Source organism: Dipodomys ordii, unplaced genomic scaffold (genome assembly GCF_000151885.1).
Source record: "Dipodomys ordii isolate 6190 unplaced genomic scaffold, Dord_2.0 Scaffold113, whole genome shotgun sequence".
NCBI lineage: Eukaryota > Metazoa > Chordata > Mammalia > Rodentia > Heteromyidae > Dipodomys > Dipodomys ordii.
Genome location: NW_012267329.1, coordinates 4,667,946 through 4,688,639, shown reverse-complemented (window position 1 = coordinate 4,688,639; position 20,694 = coordinate 4,667,946). Strand labels below are relative to the sequence as shown.

The window sequence follows — 20,694 nt, the reverse complement described above, 5'->3', positions numbered from 1 at the left end:
CCCCCGGCCAGGCCCCTGCCTCGGCGCCAGCTCCGGCGCAGACGCCGGCTCCCGCGCTCCCCGGGCCTTTCCCCGGAGGCCGCGTGGTCAGGCTGCATCCTGTCATCTTGGCCTCCATCGTGGACAGCTACGAACGACGCAACGAGGGCGCTGCCCGAGTCATCGGGACACTGCTGGGTGAGTGGCCTGCCTGTCCGTGCGTCTCTACGGGCACTCAGGGGTACCTCCCTTCGCTTTCCCTACGCATTGATCCCTTGTCTGTTCCCCATGGCACCTGTCTGCGGCGATTTATCTTCCCAACAGAACTCAAACCTACCCACTCTTAGGCACCAGATTGCTGACACGCTGATGACTTGAAAGTATTCAAGTAGTTACCAGTTACTGAGGAAATCGAGTGTATCGAACGATCTACATTTAAAAACATTCCCAACATCATCCGGTACCAAGTGTGATCAGCTCCGTTCTGCCAAAAACGGGCTCCAACGCGCAGTGAGGAATTAACCATTAACTCCTTAAGCCCCTGACCACTTTGTTTTCAAGGTGTTTATGAAGGATTTGCTTTCAACAGAACACTGGTTTGACTGGAACCTATTTAGAATTTCGCATTTTGCTTTCTTAAACTTTTAGCCTTGAGCCTCTGTCCCTCATTCTTACCTAATACTAGTTCTTGATGTAATAGACCCTACCCCCTTCCCCGACTTGCTGCCTCTGCCTTTCCATTTTGACTGAAACATTCGTGTTATCTGCTTACAAATCTACCCTGGGACTTCAGATTGAAGAGTGATCTTTATTTTGTCTGTTTCAGATGTTAGGAAATAACATTTTGTGTTAAAGTAGTTTGTAAAAATGGAAAAGCACTATAGAGGAACTGTTGAATGAATTCCTTGCTCTGGTTCCCTAAATTTCCTTGTCACTTGATTACTGGTGTTAGACACTAAATGTACTGTAGTTGTTTACATCATTTCTTCTTAGTGGAGAGAGATAGTACTGGGTTCCCTCCCCCCCCCCCTTTATTTGTGTTTTTTGAGGCTTAAACTCAGGGCCTAACACTTGCCAGGAAGCACTCTACTATTTGAGCTAGGCTTCCAGCTTTTTTGCTTTTGTTATTTTTAGAATAGACTTTTGCTTTTTCTTAGGCCGCAATCCAGTATGCTTCCCAAGTAGCTGGTATGACAAGCTCTTAGCTTTCTTTTCTTTCTTTTTTTTTTTTTTTCCTATTAGTTGTGATAGGGTCTTGGGAACTTTTTTCCCCCTTTGGGCTGGCCTCCTACCTCAGTCTTTCTGATCTCAGCCTCTAGAGTGGCTAGGATTAAGTCATTAGCCACCTGTACTCTTGTACTTGTAGTAGTCTTTATACCATAAAATACAATTGACAGAATTGCAAAAAGAACAGGATATGTAGACAGACTCCAGCAAATAATTAGTCATGTCTTGAAGCAAATTACCCTAAAAGTCTAGTTCTTCCAAGGACTACTTTAATAGATTTAGTTATGAGAATGAAGTTACTGCAGAAAGCAACTTCTGGCACTGGTATGGCTGTTAAACTCCAATTAACTACCAAAGAAACCAGAAGTAGAGCTGTGACTCAAGTGGTAGAGCCACTAGCCTTGTGCAGAAAAGCTCAGGAGCAGGGCGCAGGCCCTGAGTTCAAGTTCTAGTATTGGCACAAAGGAAAAAAAAGAAGCAGCAGCACAGATTCTACTTGCTAAGAACTTACATTTTGATATTTGCTTGTAATTCATTGTACTTGGTGAAAATGAAGTTAATGCCTTTTATGTTGTAAACTATTAGGTACCAAAGTTTGATCAGATGTGCTCAGCTAGAAATGTATTCCTACTTGTAAATAGTTCAAATATAATGTTCTGATTGTGAACACAGTTATTTCAGAAGGTTGGGGAAGGCATTACAGAAAAGAGGTCATCCAGGCACCCATGGCTCACGCCAGTAACCCTAGCAAATCAGGAGGCTGAGATCTGAGGATCATGGTTCAAAGCCAGCCCGGGCAGGAAAGTCTGTGAGACTCATCTCCAATAAACCACTAGGAAACCGCAAGTGGTGCTGTGGCTCAAGCGGTAGAGCACTCGCCATGAGCTAAAGAGCACAGGGACAGCGCCCAAGCCCAGAGTTTAAGGCCCACAACCGACCAAAAAAAAAAGTCAGTGTTCAGAGGGGTGGAGAGGATAGATATATGCAGGAAATGAAGCTAGCAGAGCAAAGAGACATTAATTTGTATAAAGTAATTCCAGTTAAATAAAGCACCATGAAGGAAGTTTACATGAAGTGATGAAAAGACGAACCTAACCTATTCTGGGCTATTAGGAACAGATCTCAAGTAATTGCCATTTCAGCAAAGACAAGGAATTAAAGACTGCTCTGGCTACTTTGTAGGGAGTGGATAAAAGGGATAGGCTGTGATCCTAGACACTAATAGAGGTTGATCTAGTCATAGAAAGGCACTTGAGAAGTGAAGATAGGTAGATGAGTTAAAAGGAAATAGTTAAGAGTGCAGAAAGAAAGGGAATGTCAAGAATGACTTAGAGTTGTGTGTTCCTTGTGAGGTGTCCACTGAGTGTGCCATTGAGGTTGTTAAGCAGAAAATTGAATCAGAAGTGTGAAATGACTGAGTGGTAAGTGCTTGCCTGCTTGCCTGGCATGTACATTGTCCTGGGTTCAGTCCCCAGCACCACAAAAAGAAAAGTGTGAAGAGTCAACCACAAAAGAGATGGAGACAACTACATCAGCTTAGGAATTATGCCAGTGAAAGATAAAAGGTAATCAAAATCATAAAGTGGATGCTCACCTAACACAGAGATTGGCAGCTTTTATAATGGCCCAGACAGTAAATATTTCAGGGTTTGTGTCTGTATTCTATTGTCAGCTACTCAACTCTGCTATTCTAGCAAGAAAGCAGACACAAATAATGCATAAACAATTGGATGTGTAAACTTTTATTAACAAAAATATTTCTAGGTCAGGCCATGACCTACAAAAGGAGGCAAGAGTAAAATATAGGAAAACTAAGCCAATGCTGAAAAACTGATATGGCAAAGGGGGATCCACCAAAGAGAACTAGAAGAGACTGGCATCTGGAAGCCCAAGGAAAAGAAAGCTTTAAGGTGGAGGAAGTTCAGTCGAGTATATTGAATGCAGAAGAGAGGTCAAATGAGATAATAAATGTCCTTTAAGCTTAGAAGCCAGAGTGAATTGGACCTGGACAAGCACTAGTGGGGACAGGCAACATTGTTGTTTGTGGTAGAGAGGAAAGCCTGGATTGGGAGATGAGCCAGTACATTAGAAGAGTGTGGCAAAATTAGGAGGCTAGTGGTCTAGGAAGACCAAAGAACTAATGTAGTAAGAATAAGATTAGAACTAGAAAATCAAAAAGAGGTACTGAAAAAGACTGTCTTGGGGGCTGGGAAGGTGGCTCAGTGGTAGAGTGCTTGCTTTGCATGCATGATGCCCTGGGTTCGATTCCTCAGCACCATATAAGCAGAAAAAAAGCTGGAAGTAGCACTGTGGCTCAAGTGGTAGTGCACTAGCCTTGAGCTGAAGGACTGAGGGACAGTGCCCAGGCCCAGAGTTCAGGCCCCACAACCCACAAGGGGAAAAAAAAGACTAATGTCTTTGAAGATTCACAAGTAAAAGATTTCTGTGTGCCCATAATAGTTAAGGCTATACTGAAGAGACATACAGGTAATGCTCCCTAAAATGCTCTAGTGTGAGATTGAGGTACTGTATTGATACTCTATATAGACAGTGTAGACAGTTCCACAGATTGCCTCATAGGGAGAAAGTCTTGAGGCTGAAAAAAACAGTACCATAAAGTGCTGGAAGCCTTGGTGATCACTCCAGAGTTTCCATTTTCTGGAGAATCCTTATCCCACTGGTTTGGAACTTGAAGCTAATGCATTCATGTTTGGTGTTCACTAACTCATCAAAAATAGTCAGAGGCAGTTGAGATCTCTAGGATTCTGTAACACGTGGATGATTCTTTCTTGCACAGGAACTGTTGACAAGCACTCAGTGGAGGTCACCAATTGCTTCTCGGTGCCACACAATGAGTCAGAAGATGAGGTGAGTGGGGATGTGGCCTCCACAGTGTACAGCTTGCCATTTGTCAAGTCTCTTCAAGGGTCTTCTGTGCAGTGTGTTGTTCTTATAACTGGGGTCCTGCAGCCAAGGAGTGTCATCCCATTAGATATACTTCCTGGGCTCTTGGGTTTGGTGGGGGTGATTTCTCTCCTTTTTATTCTAGCTTCTTATGTTCCTTCCCTGCCTTCCCTCTTAGGTGGCAGTTGACATGGAATTTGCGAAGAACATGTATGAATTGCACAAAAAAGTCTCTCCAAATGAGCTCATCTTGGGCTGGTAAGTTGTAAGGGCCAGGGGTGATAGCCAAGCTCTTTTCCATAAACTAGATAGACTTTGTCTTCCTGCTGCTAGAGACAGAGTGTTGGAAGTGATTAACTCAGGGAACTAGGAATCACATCATTGGTGGGTTTGTTCATTCTTTTTGCCTTTCCTGGAACTTGAACTCAAAGGGACCAGGATGCTATCCCTGAGCTTTTTTGGTCAAGGCTAGTGCTCTAACACTTGAACCATAGCTCCATTTCTGGCTTTTTGTGGTTCATTAGAGATAAGAGTTTTACAGACTTTACTACTCAGGCTTGGTCCAAACCTTGGTCCTCCAACTCAGCCTAAGTACGTAGGATTACAGACATGAGTCATAGGTGCCTGGCTTGGATCACTTGTATTTTGCTGGCAGGTCAGATTCTGTGAGTTCAAGAATATTTACTTTGGATTGTAATTTCACAGTTTGGGGTAGGAGAATATCATTAGGTGTAACTATCATAGAGGTGTCAGATACCCTAGAGCCACACATACCACTATTATGTTTGGTATTGGTGTCACTATGGTGAAAGTATGACTGTGTTGCCTTTCCAGGTATGCAACAGGCCATGATATCACAGAGCACTCAGTGCTGATCCATGAGTACTACAGCCGGGAGGCCCCCAACCCCATTCACCTTACTGTGGACACAAGTCTCCAGAATGGCCGTATGAGCATCAAGGCCTATGTCAGGTAATTCCAAGAGTGCGGGGCCACAAGGACATAAGAAGTGATCAACCACGCACAGATGACTCCCCAGCCCCACCCAGGCTTCATTCCTTCAGTGCAGCTCAGTGTTCTCTTAGAAGCTCACTTCTTTCTTCAGTAGCTGTTATTAACAAGGTCTCACTCTGTGGCAGACTCTCCCCAGTTACCCTTCTCACCCTAGTTCTCCACATACTGTATGTCAGATAGCAGGCCTTTAGATGTTGAATAAGCCATCATGTGTCTTCCATGTCATTTTTTCTAGAACAGGCAGGACATATCCTCATATAGCTTTCTTGTTGTGCTTTTCATCCGGTTCACCACTAAGTTACCCTTTAGAACTTGGCATATTTAGAAAGTTAAAGGTGGCTGTCCTTAATTTTGGAGATGCCTTTTAATTTAGGATTGAATACTGTTTGAGTTACAATAGCAATACAGTGGTGAGCGGTGAACTTACCTGCAGTTTCACAATGGCACTTGTTGGTACTGGGGAGGGCTCTGGTGGCTTGCCAAGAAAGAGGCTGCTGTGGGAGTTGGAAGATCTGTCTTGTGGTTAGAGTAAAGGCAATTCTTAGAGATCTCCTATACTGTTTACCTTCATCCTGTAGCTGTGTCTGACGGGTGTGATACTGTTCAGGAAGTCAAATGGGAGCCAAGCCCTATGTGCCGGTGTACTGCCAAGCTGTAGCCCATTGCTAAACTTCTTAACGTTTAAGGTGACTCACACTATTAACATCCAGTTGCAAGAGTAGTAAACAATGCTTTTGCTGACGTTACTTGTAGCTCAAGATGTAGCAGTTTGCGGGCAGGAGTCTGTGCTTTTTCAATGTTAATGTAAAGCATGGTCCCAGAACAGATCCATGTGTTGTCATTTTACCGTGACAGCCAGTTCCACAGGGACGGAGTCCTGTCCTCTTGTCACTGTCATTTTGGTGTGTAGAGTCATCATCTAAAAGGACTAGGCCAGAACCAAGTCCTTTCACAGGCCCAGAGTTTAGTGAGCTAAGGAAAGAAAATGAGCTTTGCACACTTGTCTTTGGGGTTCACATGGTACAGGTTAAACATGGAATGCCTGCTGCCGGGTCCATCTGTTCACTTCTCTCCTCAGCACTTTGATGGGTGTCCCTGGGAGGACCATGGGAGTTATGTTCACACCTCTGACAGTGAAATATGCATATTATGACACCGAACGCATTGGTGGTGAGTGACCCATACTGCTTATAGGTCTCAGGGTTTGGGGGGGGGTGGCAACGCAGCAGGGAGCCGGGGCAGTGCTGTGTAACAAGGATGTAAGCCTTGGGCAGCCTAGCATTTCTGATGACCAGGATTCAATGGGTTATTTCAGAAATGGCTAGAAGTGAAAAAAAAAAAAGCACCTAAGAGCATGCAACCATTGATCTGTGCTAATCAAACCAGGGGTTAGCATACCACGTAGAGTTACTGAGCACTGTCAGAAAGAAGAGAGGCAAGGAGGGGCAGAACCAGAAGTGTGGGAGAACTAGGAGGCTAGATAGAGTCTTATCTCTATCAGTGATGTGACTGAATTCCCTCTTTCTCTACTCCCATCCTCAAACCACTCCCCCAGTTGACCTGATCATGAAGACCTGTTTTAGCCCCAACCGGGTGATCGGCCTCTCAAGCGACTTGCAGCAAGTAGGAGGCGCGTCAGCTCGCATCCAGGACGCGCTCAGCACAGTGCTGCAATATGCGGAGGACGTGCTGGTGAGGGGGGCAGAACCGGCAGGGCAGAACCCAGGGAAGTGCTGCTGGGGGTAGTGCCACATGCTGCTTCATTGAAATCTTTTCTTTTGCCGCTCAGTCTGGAAAAGTGTCAGCTGACAATACTGTGGGCCGCTTCTTGATGAGTCTGGTTAACCAAGTACCCAAAATCGTTCCAGACGACTTTGAGACCATGCTCAACAGCAATATTAATGTGAGTGCCATAGCTGGGACCTTAGGAGCGCCAGGATGGGTGGAGGAGGCTGCCGCTTTGCAGTCCAGGTTGGGTGGGTGGAAGAGGTTGTACACCAGTCCTCCTCCCACTGTCTCAGACACTGCTGATGCTGTGTGACTTGTTACGTGATTCCTAGGAAAACACTACAGAGATGATGAAACGCACACTCTGATTTTTCCTAGTGCTGTAGTCACCAAAGGCACCCCCAATCTACAGTGCAACAGCCGAGATGCTAACCCCAACCTTTGACTCCTGCTTAGTCTCTCCCAGGTGTCACTTATCCAGGACTGTCATCTCAGCCCTGTCCCCAGTGGAGCAGGTCAAGACAGCTTTCTGGTTCACTTACTTATCTTTTGTTTTCCAGGACCTACTGATGGTGACCTACCTGGCCAACCTCACACAGTCCCAGATCGCCCTCAATGAGAAACTCGTAAACCTATGAATGGGACCTAAGCTTTAGCACACCAAGGAGAGCTGCTGAGCACTATCGGAAGAAAAGCCAGGAGGGGCAGCGCCAGGAGAAGTGGTTTCTCTGTGGTCTTGAGCCACACTTGAGTCAGCTGCTGTGGCTCTAAATAAACATAGCCCACCTTTTGTAAATGAATTCCATCTGATGTGATTTCATTGCTGGATGAAAGGGAGAAAACTGTTTTAGAGCTCACAAACCAGGAAGTGGATACTGTAAGTAAACATTGGCTGTTTGTTTCCCACATCTTGTCTGTATTTAATCCACTTACACAGGCTCATACCTGTAATCCTAGCTACTCTAAAGGCTGACATCCGAAGATTGCAGTTCAAAGCCTGCAGGAGAAAAGTTTGTGAGACCCTTCCCCCTCATGCCATTCACCAATAAAAAAGCTAGGCACAAGCTGGGTGCCAGTGGCTCATGCCCATAATCCTCGCTACCCAGGAGGCTGAGATCTGAGGGTCCCAGTTCCAGGCCAGCCCAGGCAGGGAAGTTCATGACTTCCATTAACCAGCAAAACTGGAAGTGGAGATATGCTTCAAATAGAGTGCCAGCCAGAAGGAAAAAGTTCAGGGACTGCCCAGGCCCTGAGTTAAAGGATTCCAACACACACACACACACACACAGCCCGCCGGTGCATGATACTTGCCTGTCAGCCCAGCTTACATGTGTGAATAGAATGAATGTGGTCCAAGCTGACCTGGGCAAAAAACAAAACACTATTCAAAAATAAGATCAAAACAGCTAGGAGTGTGGCTCAAGTGGTAGAGCTACTGCCAAGCAAGTGTGAGGTCCTGAGTGCACACCTCAGACAGCCTTCTTAGCATGCTAGTTTTACAGTGGCCTCTTGCCTATAGTCAGAGCAAGCTGAACCCCCAGGGAACTGATTGTAATCCCTTCTCCATAGCATCTTACCATGGATGACCGGGTGATGTTCCCTGTGCAGTGTTGAAGGGCCTGCATCTGGGCTAGTGCGTGAGCGGACAGGAGAAAAATGGATGACAGACTGGGGCCTATGAGCTCATGCTGGTTAAAGCCTATTCCTGCCTGCTTTACTAACTTGCACCTTCAGCCTTTCAGTCTGGAAAAGTGCCTACTAACAACACAAACCATTTCTCAATGAATTATCTGGATTCCATAAGGAGTGAAAAAGAATCTGAAGAAAAATTGAGAGAATGGTTGCTTGATCTGAACTGAAGGAATAGAGCATGTATCAGTGTTTTAAAATAGATGCGTAGTAGAATGGATATGTATACCCCTTCAAGGAGGAAGAACTAGAGTTTAAGTGAATTGGGATCTGAGATTTACCCTACCAGAGGCAGAGATAAGGGAGGATTGCAGTTCGAGTCCAGCCTGGGCAAGATTTGCAAGATTCCATCTCCACAAACAAGGCTAGGCTTGGTGGTGCATATTTATAATCAAAGCTATAAAGGAGGATGGTGGCCCAAGACTAGCATGGGCAAAGTAAGACCCTGCCTGAAAAAAATAAAGCATAAAAGAGAAGAGGCAAAACTTTCTAGAAGTTGGTAAATAAGTACAGAAAAGGTGAGACAGATGCCAAACAGTCCAAATGCATTAGTGCTCATGAGAAAGGTAACAGGACTATCCAGAGGTAGGAAATGGAATGTTAAAGCAAAACAAAACCCCAGTCACAAAATCCTATTTAGAACAAGGACTCAGAGTTGTAACAAAACAGATAAATCTTAACATTGAGTGAAGGAGGGTTGTCTTTAAGGGAATATACATTATACCATATAAAGTTGAAAAACAGATGAAATTAAAGGCTGGACACCAGTGACTCACACCTGTAAACCTAGCTACTTAGGAAGACTGAAATTTGAGGCTCACAGTTCAGAGCCAGCCCAGGCAGGAAAGTCCATGAGACTCATCTCAGTAAACTACTCAAAGAAGGCCAGAAGTGGCACTGAGGCTCAGGTTGTAGGACTCCAGCCTTGAGCACAGATAGGCTCAGGGACAGAGCCCTGGACATGAGTTCAAGCCCCAGAACAAGTGTTACTTAGGCACACACATACATATGCATGGCTTCTTGTCAGCAGTTAATGTTCTGTAAAGCTTCATGAACATTCATCAGAACCAGAGTTTAAACTCAGGGCCTTGAGTTTTCTGAGCGTGTTCAACTGACAATATCATTTGGGCCATGCCACCAGCCCAACTTTTTGCTGGTTATTTTGGAGATAAAATCTCATGAGCTTTTCTCTTGGGTCAGCTTCGAACTGATCCTCTGGATCTCAGCCTCCTGAGTAGCTAAAATTGCAGGCATGAGCCACCAACGTTGGCTCCTATTTTGAACAATGATACTTTTATTCTAAGAATAACTTGCTATTTTTAAGTATTTCTATATTAGAAAAAAGAAAATAGAATAATTCAAATTGGCCCTTCAGTTATTGTTAATACATCTTGCTAATTAGAAATAACCTTGGTTTTCTTTTTTTTTTGGTGTTGGGGACTGAATCCTCGTGCATAATAAACACAAGCTGTACCACTGAGCCACACCCCAGCCCAGCCTAATTTTGTATTTTATCTTTCTTTAAACTAGACATCATCAAATAATTATTGTCCATGTCATTAAGTCTTTGAAAACCTTATTTTCATCTCATAAGTTTGTATTACATAAATGAGCTCATCTGTTTAAGCTTTTCCATTCAAGACCTGGACTCCTGACACTTTACATTCATTTGCAGGCACCCTAACACCTGAGTCACACCTCCGACCCTTTATACAATTTTCTAATACTGGACATTGGGTTGTTTCTTTGTGCTGACGCATATAATTCTATGTGCAGACATAAGTGTAAGTTTCTTGTGATCATCTAGTTCTGTGTACTCCTTGTCACCCCAGAAACCACATAGTGGTTCTCACCATCTGCTTGTGAGGGATACAAGAAAGTACATCTTAAGGGCTAAGCCTGTGCTTCCCTCTTTTCTCTGGATTTACACACTGTGGAATGAGGAATGGGAACCAAAGACTTACTCTTCCCACAGTCTCATACCGTAGCCTCCCCTTTCAGGCGCAAGCCAGGGCTCCTATCAAATGAACCAAATTCATTTCTGTAGAGCAAGGGGGATTCTTAAGAACGTTCCTTGTTCCTAATTCCAGTCTGTCACTTCTGAGCCTATGGGCTACTGACCTAGGAGCAAGGCTCTGATGGAGTCCCAAGAGAGCTGTTTCAAGGCTTGGGTCCTCATGGACTAAAATTGTCCTGCAAAACTGGTACAGAGGAGTCTCTAGCAAGGACCAAAGTTACCTTGTGAAGAACATGGCCCACGTAGATCTTTGGACTCCTGGAGTCTCCCAGGATTCTTGTGGCCAGGAAGAATTAAACACGTAGACTTGAGTCTTCATGAGGCAGGAGAGCATGGGATAATTGGTGTCCTGCCTAGTTCTGCACTGTGTCTCCTTTTCTCTTACCAAACAGGACTATCTACATTGCTGTTCTTCCTGCATGTTTGCATGGCACAGCATGTAACTGAACATTGTCTCATGAGCAGGTTATGGCTTTTCCAGGGATGTCCAGACAGCCTGGATTGTTTAAGATAGGATCAGGCTTGCACTTACTGCAACATCTAGAGATCCACGCATGCTCAGCAGTGCAAGTTCTCACAAGCTTTACAGGTTTCTCTTGCCTCTTTCCCCCAGTGTTGCTGCCCAAGAGAAAAAGTAGCTGCCTGTGGTGATGATCTAGTCTATGAATTACATCTTTTCCCCATGGTGGTTAGTATGGCCCATCTTGGTGTGTCAGCCTTGAGATAATTTTCCTTCTCATCAGTGTGATAGCTCTATGTTTATGTTTCTTCCCCAAGATGATGACTATCACTTTTAATTCATCTCCATCCCACACTATTAGTTCTTCTGATCATAATGGACTACCAGTCAGAGCTTTGCATGTGAAGCGTTCTTAGAAATAACCACTAGAAGCTGGGCCACCAGTGGCTCACGCCTGTAATCCTAGCTACTCAGGAGGTTGAGATCTGAGGATCACGGCTCAAAGCCAGCCCAGGCAGGAAAGTCTGTGAGACTCATCTCCAATAAACCACTAGGAAACCAGAAGTGACTCTGTGGCTCAAGTGGTAGAGCGCTCACCTTGAGCTGAAGAGTGCAGGGACAGCGCCCAAGCCCAGAGTTCAAGCCCTATGACTGACAAAAAAAAAAAAAAGAAAGAAAGAACAAACCACTAGAGGGCACACTTACGCCGTTTAAGCCTTAGGTTGCTAGTTCTCCTCCCATAGTGCCTGAGTTTTGTTTTGTTTTTTGCTTGTTTGTTTTTTGGCGGATCCTGGAGCTTGAACTCTGGACCTGCGCACTGTCCCTCAGCTTCTTTTGCTCAAAGCTAGTGCTCTACCACTTGAGACAAAACGCACCCACTCCCAAATTTTTTTTTAGTTTATTGGAGATAAGGTTTCCCACCCCAGCTGGCTCAAACCAACCACAATCCTTAGGATATAGGAATGAGCCACAAAGCCACATGGCTTTGTTTTTTTTGTTTTGTTTTCTAAACTTCAAAAGGTTGTACAAGGGGTTACAACTTCATGTGTCCATCTAAATGTCAGTGCTTCTTGATCAGAGTCACCCCTTTCATTATCCTTCTGCATCCTGTTTGCTCCTTCCACCCCCCCAGATTCATTTCACATTTCCCATTTTTACCATGTATATACAATGTGTATTTGTTGCTTGTTCCCTTTTTAATTTATCTACCTCCACCTGGTAGCCCTTCCCCCTCTTACATTCTCCTTTCATCCTTAGCCAATTCTTAAGGATCTGCCCAGAAAAACACCCGTCAATTGGGAAAAATCTGGCAGTGCATGAGTGGCCAAAGCTTCTAGAAATTCTTCCTTGAGTTGCCCTTAAGCTGTCAAGTAATGATACCAAAGCACCTTCCTCAGTTCCCTCCCCACAGTCACTGCCAAGAAAATACATTTTCAGACTTAACTTGGAAACAAAGTTTTAAGTAAGTCTAGGCCCTGGTCTTCCAGTTACATTGTAGCCTGTAAGGCCCTCTGTATGGAAATCCTTAGTCCACTACTGCTCAGGAGTAACCTTGGCCCAGTCTGAACTATCAAACTGAGATTTCTAGAGCTTTCCATCAGGGCAAAGGTTAGTAGGGGACTAGTATATGATTCAAGGACCCTTAAAAGAGCCTAAACCTTTTACATGGTCTAGAGTTGGGGACAGGTAAGAGATGTGAGAGGACTTGGACCTGTGAGTCCTAAGGCAATTGCGTAGTTGGTGGAGAGTGCGAGGAATAGATTAAGGTAAGGTTTAGCTGAGAATAGAAATCCTGGCTTTAGATAGGAGAATTAAGGGAGGCGGGGGGGGGGGGGACCATACTTGGTTTGGGACCCTTGAAAGCCTGGCATGTGGTAGGAACTTGGGAGAGTAGTGTGTGATCTGGATTCAGATCCTGAGGTTGCCATCATAAGTACCACCAACTTTATGAGTTAAACAGTAGAAATTTGCTTTCAGTTCTGGAGACTGGGAATCTGAAATCAAGATATTGAGCCTTACTCCAAGGCCTCTGGAAAACCCTTCCCTTCCTCTCTTACAGCTTCTAGTACCTCAGCTTGTGACTACTGCACTTCAATCTCTGCCTCTCATCACATGGTCTTATGGAGTATCTGTGTCCAGATGTTCTTATATGTTGTATTGGATTAGTCCCCATCCTACCAAGGCCATCTTGGCATGATTATATCTGCAAAGACTAGTTGTAAACAAACTCACATTATTCATAGCTACCAGAGGTTAAGATTTCACATACTTTTTGAAAAGACCAACCATCTCATAATAATGATCCAAGAAGCAAAAGTGGTAGAGATAGGAGAGGAGGAATGATGCAGTGTAAATTGATAAGCTCATTAATGCAATCACAGGGGCTCTGTCCAATGAGGAACTTCTAAAGATCCACAAATAGTGCCCTTTGAAGTCTCTCATTGACAGATTAGAGGCTGGGGCACTTAGCCAGCTTCTCGCACGTAGGCTGCATCTACACATGGACTGCATTCTCCCCTAGCTAATTGGAGGAACTTCAGGCAGAAGCCATTGAGGTCACAGTACACATGGGATTGTTGCCCACTGTTGAGCTGAAAAGTCAGGACATCACCTGTGTCTTACACATCATCCCACAGTGATTCCACAGTTCATCCTTTTAAGGTGGTAGTCAGCTGCAAGCTCTTAAATTTCCAGCAGGAAGGTTAGTGGAATAAAGTATAGGTCTTGTTGCAGCAGGTTCTCAGCCATACTACTCATTGTCTCCATGCATTCTAGATTTCTCTCACCCCTGGCCAATACAAGAGCCAGTCAGGATTGCTCATCTAGAAAGTCTGAGCTCCTGATCATCTAACCTTGTTCACGAATTGTTGGCTGTAATTGCCTATTCACTGTTATTCCCAGACTGGAATGTATGCCAAGAGATGCATACATTAATGCAAGAGTATCACGCTAATCCTCCCTAACCCACTGTGCAGCAGGAGCCTTAGCTCCTCTAGACAGTTGGGATAAATTATATGGTAACTTCACCAGATGATTCACTGGCTCTAGGAGCACAAAGTGGCCCTGCAGAAGGTTCAGTGGACAACCCCTGGGGTATCACGACCTCTATCTGACAGTCAGAAATGGTAAGTGATTTGCACAAATGGGAAACAAAATTCCTGCAAGGATCTGGGCTGGTGATAATGAAAGGGAACAATCCTTATCCCCTGTTACCTTTCTCTTTGTAGTCTTAAGTCCTGGAGATAGTTCTGTGTTACATCATCTGATAGTTTAATGCATCATACTGCAGGCTGGAGTACAGAGAACCAGTAATCCACAGGGGGTCATCTCAAAGCCAGCCCCTTAGCTGAGTCCTAGCACATCATTCCCTCTGTTTTGCTTTGCTTTCAGATAATGCAGTAAATGAGAAAACTTTTTTCTTTTTAGAAGATCAATATCACAATCTTTTAATCGTCAAATCAGTCTCTGAGCTAAGATTTCATTATGCAGCACTGTAAACCACTGGTGCACTATAGGCATGGGGGATGGAAGATAAACCCATCTTCAGAAATAGTTCCAATAAGAACACAAACTCTACCCCTTCCAGACAGGAAGGTATCTGGTATAAATAACCATCAACTGCTGGGACTGCCTCCTGAAGAAATGGCACTGGGAGAATTTAGACTGATCCTGAAGGCTGAGCATTCAGCAGCAGCAGCAGTCTTGGTGTGAGAGTCCTTTTGTCAGTCCTATGCAGTTTTCATTTCTGCTACATCCCTGTTCCATTTGGTTTTAGTTGTAGGAAGTCAAGGGTAGAATCTGGCAAATAAACTCCAGACAACTCACACAGTCAATCAGTGTCTTATACAGCAAATGCTTAATGACAGGCGTCAACATGAGACATAAATATCTACATCACCTGGTACCATTCCTAGTCCATCCACCTACATGCCTCTTCCTCAGATTTGTGTGTGTGTGCACTCAAACCACACACACACACCAGTACTGTGGCTTGAATTCAGGACCTGGATACTATACCTTAGCTTTTTCCCTCAACTCTGGCACTCTGCTACTTAAGCCACAGCTCCACTAATAGCTTTTTGCTGGTTAGTTGGAGATAGAGTCTCACAGACTTCCCTTCCTGCCTGGGCTGACTTTGAACTGCAATCCTCAGATCTCAACCTCGTGAATAGCCAGGAATGAGCTGTCAGCACCCAACAGACTGCTTGCAGTACTCCAGACTTGCTTCACCCAGGCTTCTGTTCAGCCCATCAAGTAGTTCTCCATTACCCAGAAGTGCATGGATATTCTTACTTCAGGCTCCCCTACCTGCAAAACAGATAGCCAGATCTACTGCCCAGCAGGAAGATGTTCTCAGTCATCTTAAGCACTTGCCCCAGTGGGACCAGTCAGAGTTGGGTTACAGTTCCACTATGTAGAATGGTTACGATCTATTTCTGGTTCATACTACTATAGCAAAACAGTCCTACAGCAGTTGAGGGAGGGGAGAAGACAACATCACTTTTAATAAGTGTGAGCTGAGGAAGCAGGTTGGCGCAACAGGGATCTGTGCCAGAGTCTGGATCATTTTGTCATGTAGTTTACTTGTGATCTCTATCTGCCTGGATCCCCAGTTTACCACAGTCATCATACAATGAATTGCTAGTTTGTGTTTAGTGAACTGATAGATATATAAATCATTTGGTTCATGGTTAGGTGATTGCTTGATGTTCTGGATTACAATGGGCAATGTTACTTCTGTAGCATCTTGATACTCTTAGGTCTCTAAGCTTTATTGGGGCCCATTTGCCATAAGCTACTTTTTCAAGCGTGAATTGGGGCCCATTTGCCATAAGCTACTTTTTCAAGCGTGAGTAGTTCTGGACTTCTAAAGACAAGACTGCCATCCCAATCCTCAAAGTCTAGACAGCTTTCCAGAGTCCCAAGTGTTCTTATCTAACATAGACACATCTCACACTATTGGACTGTCAGGCCATTGAACCATAGAGTCAGTACAACTGTATCTCAGCGAGCCTGGGAAAATGCCTTTCTTCCTTCAGTCCAGATTTAGACGTTAGATATAATGGGTTGCCTGGACTTTTACAATGAATTTACTTCAAGTTACTTCTCTTAGTCTCCTGAAATCTGAGGATCTCGTCCTCCTGAGTAGCTGAGATTACAGGTGTCAGCCACTGCCCTAAGCTTTGACTTCCAGAGCATTTGCCAGTTCCTCTGTCAATAATCTATGGTGAATATTCATCCCTCACACCATGGCCAAAACACTCCTCCTCTCTCTGTAGGAGTTATTAGGGGACCAAAGTAATGTGCGCCCAACTGACTCCTCATTAAAGACTTTGGACACCAAGACCTGGTGGACCTCCCTGATGGGACGCACTTTGCATGTGTGGTCATGTGTTGTTGCAAGGAGATTTAAGGGATCTTCATTCAGTTACCTCAAGCATTTTCCTTCTGCTGACTGCACACTAGCTTTCCATGTAAAAAGGCATAACAGCTTTTTTTTTTGAGATTGGTTTTGCTGCAGTGAATCACAACCATGAGTATAACTACACGCTAAGCCCCGAGAGTCCTCCTAGTGAGTCATCAAATGTAGGAAGGAGAGGTTTGGCATCATCCCCCCTCTTCTTCCTGAACTCCCAAAGAATTTCAGAATCATCGTGTCACCCAGGGAACATATGTGATCCACTATCATCTCCGTAAGAACTAGCTTCTCGCGTTTGCCTGTAACCTCAACCTGATGATAACCTCTCAGATCCTTCTCACCCACGCATCAAGCCCCCATTTAAGTCTGTAAGTCCTCTTAGCATCTTGATCTCCCTCAGGGGCTGTAGTTTCCTGACATTAAACCAAAGAAATGAATCTCTGAGGGCCTTGCTTTGAGAACCATGAATTTTTGTTGACTGCTTCCTCTGGTGCCATGCTGGAAACAGGGCACTATAGGATCCCCATTAACTTTAGAAGAGTTGCTATTGTCCTGATTTTTTTTTTAATGTCCTGGGGCTTGAACTCTGGGCTTGGGCGCTGTCCCTGCACTCTTCAGCTCCAGGCGAGAGCTCTACCACTTGAGCCACAGCGCCACTTCCGCCACTTCCAGTTTTCTGGTGGTTTATTGGAGCTCAGAGTCTCACGGACTTTCCTGCCCAGGCTGGCTTTGATGAACCATGACCCTCAGATCTCAGCCTGGCCTGATTATTCTTTTATTTATGTCTTTATGAATATTTGTGGCTTAGAACTTAGAAGTTTTTTTCTATGGTTATCTAGATAACATCCACCATTTGATCTAACTGCCCATCTATTTTCAGATGTAACTTTTACTCTTTAAAAAAGTTTAAGGGGAGCCAGGCGCCGGTGGCTCACGCCTGTAATCCCTAACTACTCAGGAGGCTGAGATCTGAGGATCGAGGTTCAAAGCCAGCCCGGGCAAGAAAATATGTGAAACTCTTATCTCCAATAAACCACCAGAAAACCAAAAGTGGCAATGTAGCTCAAGTGGTAGAGCAGTAGCCTTGAGCTGAAGAGCTGAGGGACAGCGCCCAGGCCCAGAGTTCAGACCCCATGACCAACCAAAAAAAAGTTTAAGGGGAGCTGGGTGCCAGTGGCTTATGCATGTAATCCTAGCTACTCAGGAGGCTGAGATCTGAGGATCATGTTTCAAAGCCAACATGGGTAGGAAGGTCCTTAAGACTCATCTCCAGTTAGCCACCAGAAAATCAGAAGTGACACTGTGGCTCAAGTGGTAGAGTGCTAGCCTTGAGCTGAAGAGCTGAGGGACTGTACCCAGGCCCAGAGTTCAAGCCTCATGACTGACAAAACAAAAAGTTTAATTACATTCGTTAAGAGCGCTCTGCATTCATTATGACTATAGCACTACTGACACTGGAGTCATGACTCAAGTGATAGAGCATCACTTGCCTAGCAATCACCGGACCTTGAGTTCAAATCCCAGTACTTGTCTCCCCATATAATATATATACATATATATATATATATATATATATATATACACACACACACACACATATGTGTATATGTTATATGTAATACATATGTGCACACATTTATGGCTGCAGCATAGAGTCATACAATTATAAATATATATGGGAGAATTTCAACTCACAAGGCACAAGTTCTACCTAGAATTTTTGTTTCTGTCAGTAAATATTGAGATATTCTTGCACATCTAAAAGACACATGCCTGTTCCTTCTGTGGCTGTTGGACACAGGTGAGATGATGGTAACCACAGGGTCACGTGACCATTGATCATTCACAGATTCAGAGATGCCAGAAACCACATTCAGCGCCCTGAACTTCCAACCAAATTGAGATAAGTATATCCTTTCTTTATCTGTTTTCTGTAGTAGGTAGAAAAATATAACACTAATAGAATGACAACAAAATTTAAAAAGCATATAGGCAAGTATTTCCCCAAAATTGTTAACACTGCAGAACCATAATTCCTGACACTCAACAGACCTTTTCACTGCATAACAGCTTTTGTAATTGCTTATAAAATCATAGCTTTCAAAATCATTATCCCTACGTGAATTTTAAGAGTTCCCCTCCCTTCTTGGGAACTAATGGCTTAGCCTAGTATTTGATATCTGGTATCTTTACCTATTCAGTTGTCAGCCCTGACTGGCCCCATGGTGCAAGCATCCGAATAGCACACAGCAGGTATCTGCCCCATTTCCTGACAGCTGGTGCTACCAGGTGTGGGGTGCTTACTTAAGAACTATGAAACTCTGCTCCTGCCTAGGCTGAGTTAGAGACATGAAGAAAAAGTATCCACAAGTCTATGTGGACCCTCAGATCCCAACTGCATCCCTCTCTTCACTTATGAAAGAACTGAGAAGGGTGATGGGACTCTGTATGCAGAACTACTGCATTGTGTTGAGCGTAGAAAATGTGGGGAAAGGGAGTTATGCTGTTTTCTTAATTTACCATAAATGTGTGGCACCATACAATTGTATATGCCAGAAATTTATTTTTCACCCTCTGGAGGCTGGAATTGTCAAGATCCAGAAACTGGCAGCCCAGCCATGCAGACTGATTGCAAATATTGGCTATGGTGGTGTTCATTGTAACTATTCACCATAGCCAATATATGCAGTCAGTCTCCATGTCTCTGAATGGATGGGTGGATCAAGTAAATGTGGTATATATACACAGTAGAATTTACTCATCCATTACAAAGAATGGCATTGTATGATTTGTAAAGAAATGGAAAGACCTGGAAAAAAATATTGTGTTGAGTGAAGTAAGTTAGATCCAGAGAGACCAAGGATGCTTTCCTTCGTATGTGGAAGCTAGATTTAGCTTATGAACTTATAAGTAAATACTTTGGCTGGTATGCAAGTGTATACAGTGTGTTAACTGAAATACAGTATATTCAAGGGGGAACTCTTATTTCAATAGAGTAATTCCTTAGAAAGGCAAAGTCATATTTCAACCAAATAAACACCAGGAAATGGGTACCTGAAAGGGTAGGGTGAGGTCAAAGGGAGAGGGATAGATGAATGAAGTGAGGGGAGAATGCAGTGAAGAATTCAGTGCATATCCTATAAAATTAAGAAGGTGAAGGAAGAGGTGGAATGGGGAGGGATGGGTGAGAATGTTGAAAGGGGTAACATTGATCAAGATGCATTACATTTATAAACTGCTTTGTTTAATGGCACCTCCTTTGTACAACTACTTCAAGATAATGTAGTAGTAGTAGTAATAAAAAGACACTGGCAGATTCAGTGACCTGTGAGGGCCAGCTACCTGTTTCGTGGATGACATCTCTGTTGGGTCCTCACAAGGAGGAAAGGGCTAGAGAATATTTTCTGGTCTCTTTTTGAAAGACACTACTCCCCACTCTTGACCCAGTCATCTCTAAAGACCCCACTTCCAGATGTCATCACCTTGGGAGTTAGGTTTCAACATAAGTATTGGCGTGAAGGGGAAACACAACTATTTGGGACTGTTGGGTGGTATTGCAGTGTGCAGTTGGGCATATGAAAGTGAGGTTACCACAGTCGAATGGTCAAAGTGCTACCTGAGTATGAAGCCCACCTCTCAGAGCAGAAATAAATATCCTCATCTCTTGACCTGAAGTTGGCATTAAGTGTCAGGGTGTTGAAGGAAGAAATCCTGTAGGAAAGGCCACCACTGGAACTACAGAGTACAGACATCTGCAGATAGCCAGAGGAGTGCTGCAGGTCCTGGACCCTCATTTATATATGCCTTTCACTCAAGGAAATAAATCTGTGTTGCTGTTGTCTTCTAGAATTAATAAAGCCTTTAAGATCCAGTCCTTTCTAGCTGCACACAAATGGATCAAAGATTGGATATATCTGTCAAGACCAGAATAATAAATGGAAAGTGTTGCCTCTCAGAGTAAAATATGGTGGGGGCCGTGCAAGGGAAATTAAAGAGAAAGTAGAGACCCAGAACCACAACAAATCAAAGAAGGTTAGACAAATGGGAGTGCATGAAGTTGCAGAGCTTCTGCATGGCAAAGGACATAGCTAGCAAGATCAATAGAAAGCCCATGAATTGGGAGAACATCTTCACTAGCCATACAACGGGCAAGGGTCTCATATCTAAAATATACCTGGAATTCAAAAGCTTAAATCCCCCAACAACAAATCCTCAAAGAAACAACTGCCCAATAAATAAGTGGGCTAAAGACTTAAA

General features: G+C 44.0%; 1 protein-coding gene across 1 annotated transcript in view; it reads left to right on the top strand.

Annotated features, from left to right (window-relative positions):
* Eif3f (eukaryotic translation initiation factor 3, subunit F) overlaps positions 1 to 7,652 on the top strand; it is a 9,330-nt gene extending 1,678 nt beyond the window's left edge. The window contains exons 4-11 of the mRNA XM_013028682.1: positions 1 to 177; positions 4,004 to 4,074; positions 4,289 to 4,368; positions 4,945 to 5,082; positions 6,203 to 6,294; positions 6,680 to 6,816; positions 6,914 to 7,027; positions 7,413 to 7,652. Of these exons, the coding sequence (XP_012884136.1) occupies positions 1 to 177; positions 4,004 to 4,074; positions 4,289 to 4,368; positions 4,945 to 5,082; positions 6,203 to 6,294; positions 6,680 to 6,816; positions 6,914 to 7,027; positions 7,413 to 7,490 (887 nt within the window). The 3' untranslated portion in view covers positions 7,491 to 7,652. The remainder of the gene's footprint in view (positions 178 to 4,003; positions 4,075 to 4,288; positions 4,369 to 4,944; positions 5,083 to 6,202; positions 6,295 to 6,679; positions 6,817 to 6,913; positions 7,028 to 7,412) is intronic.
* The last annotated feature ends 13,042 nt before the right edge of the window (positions 7,653 to 20,694 follow it).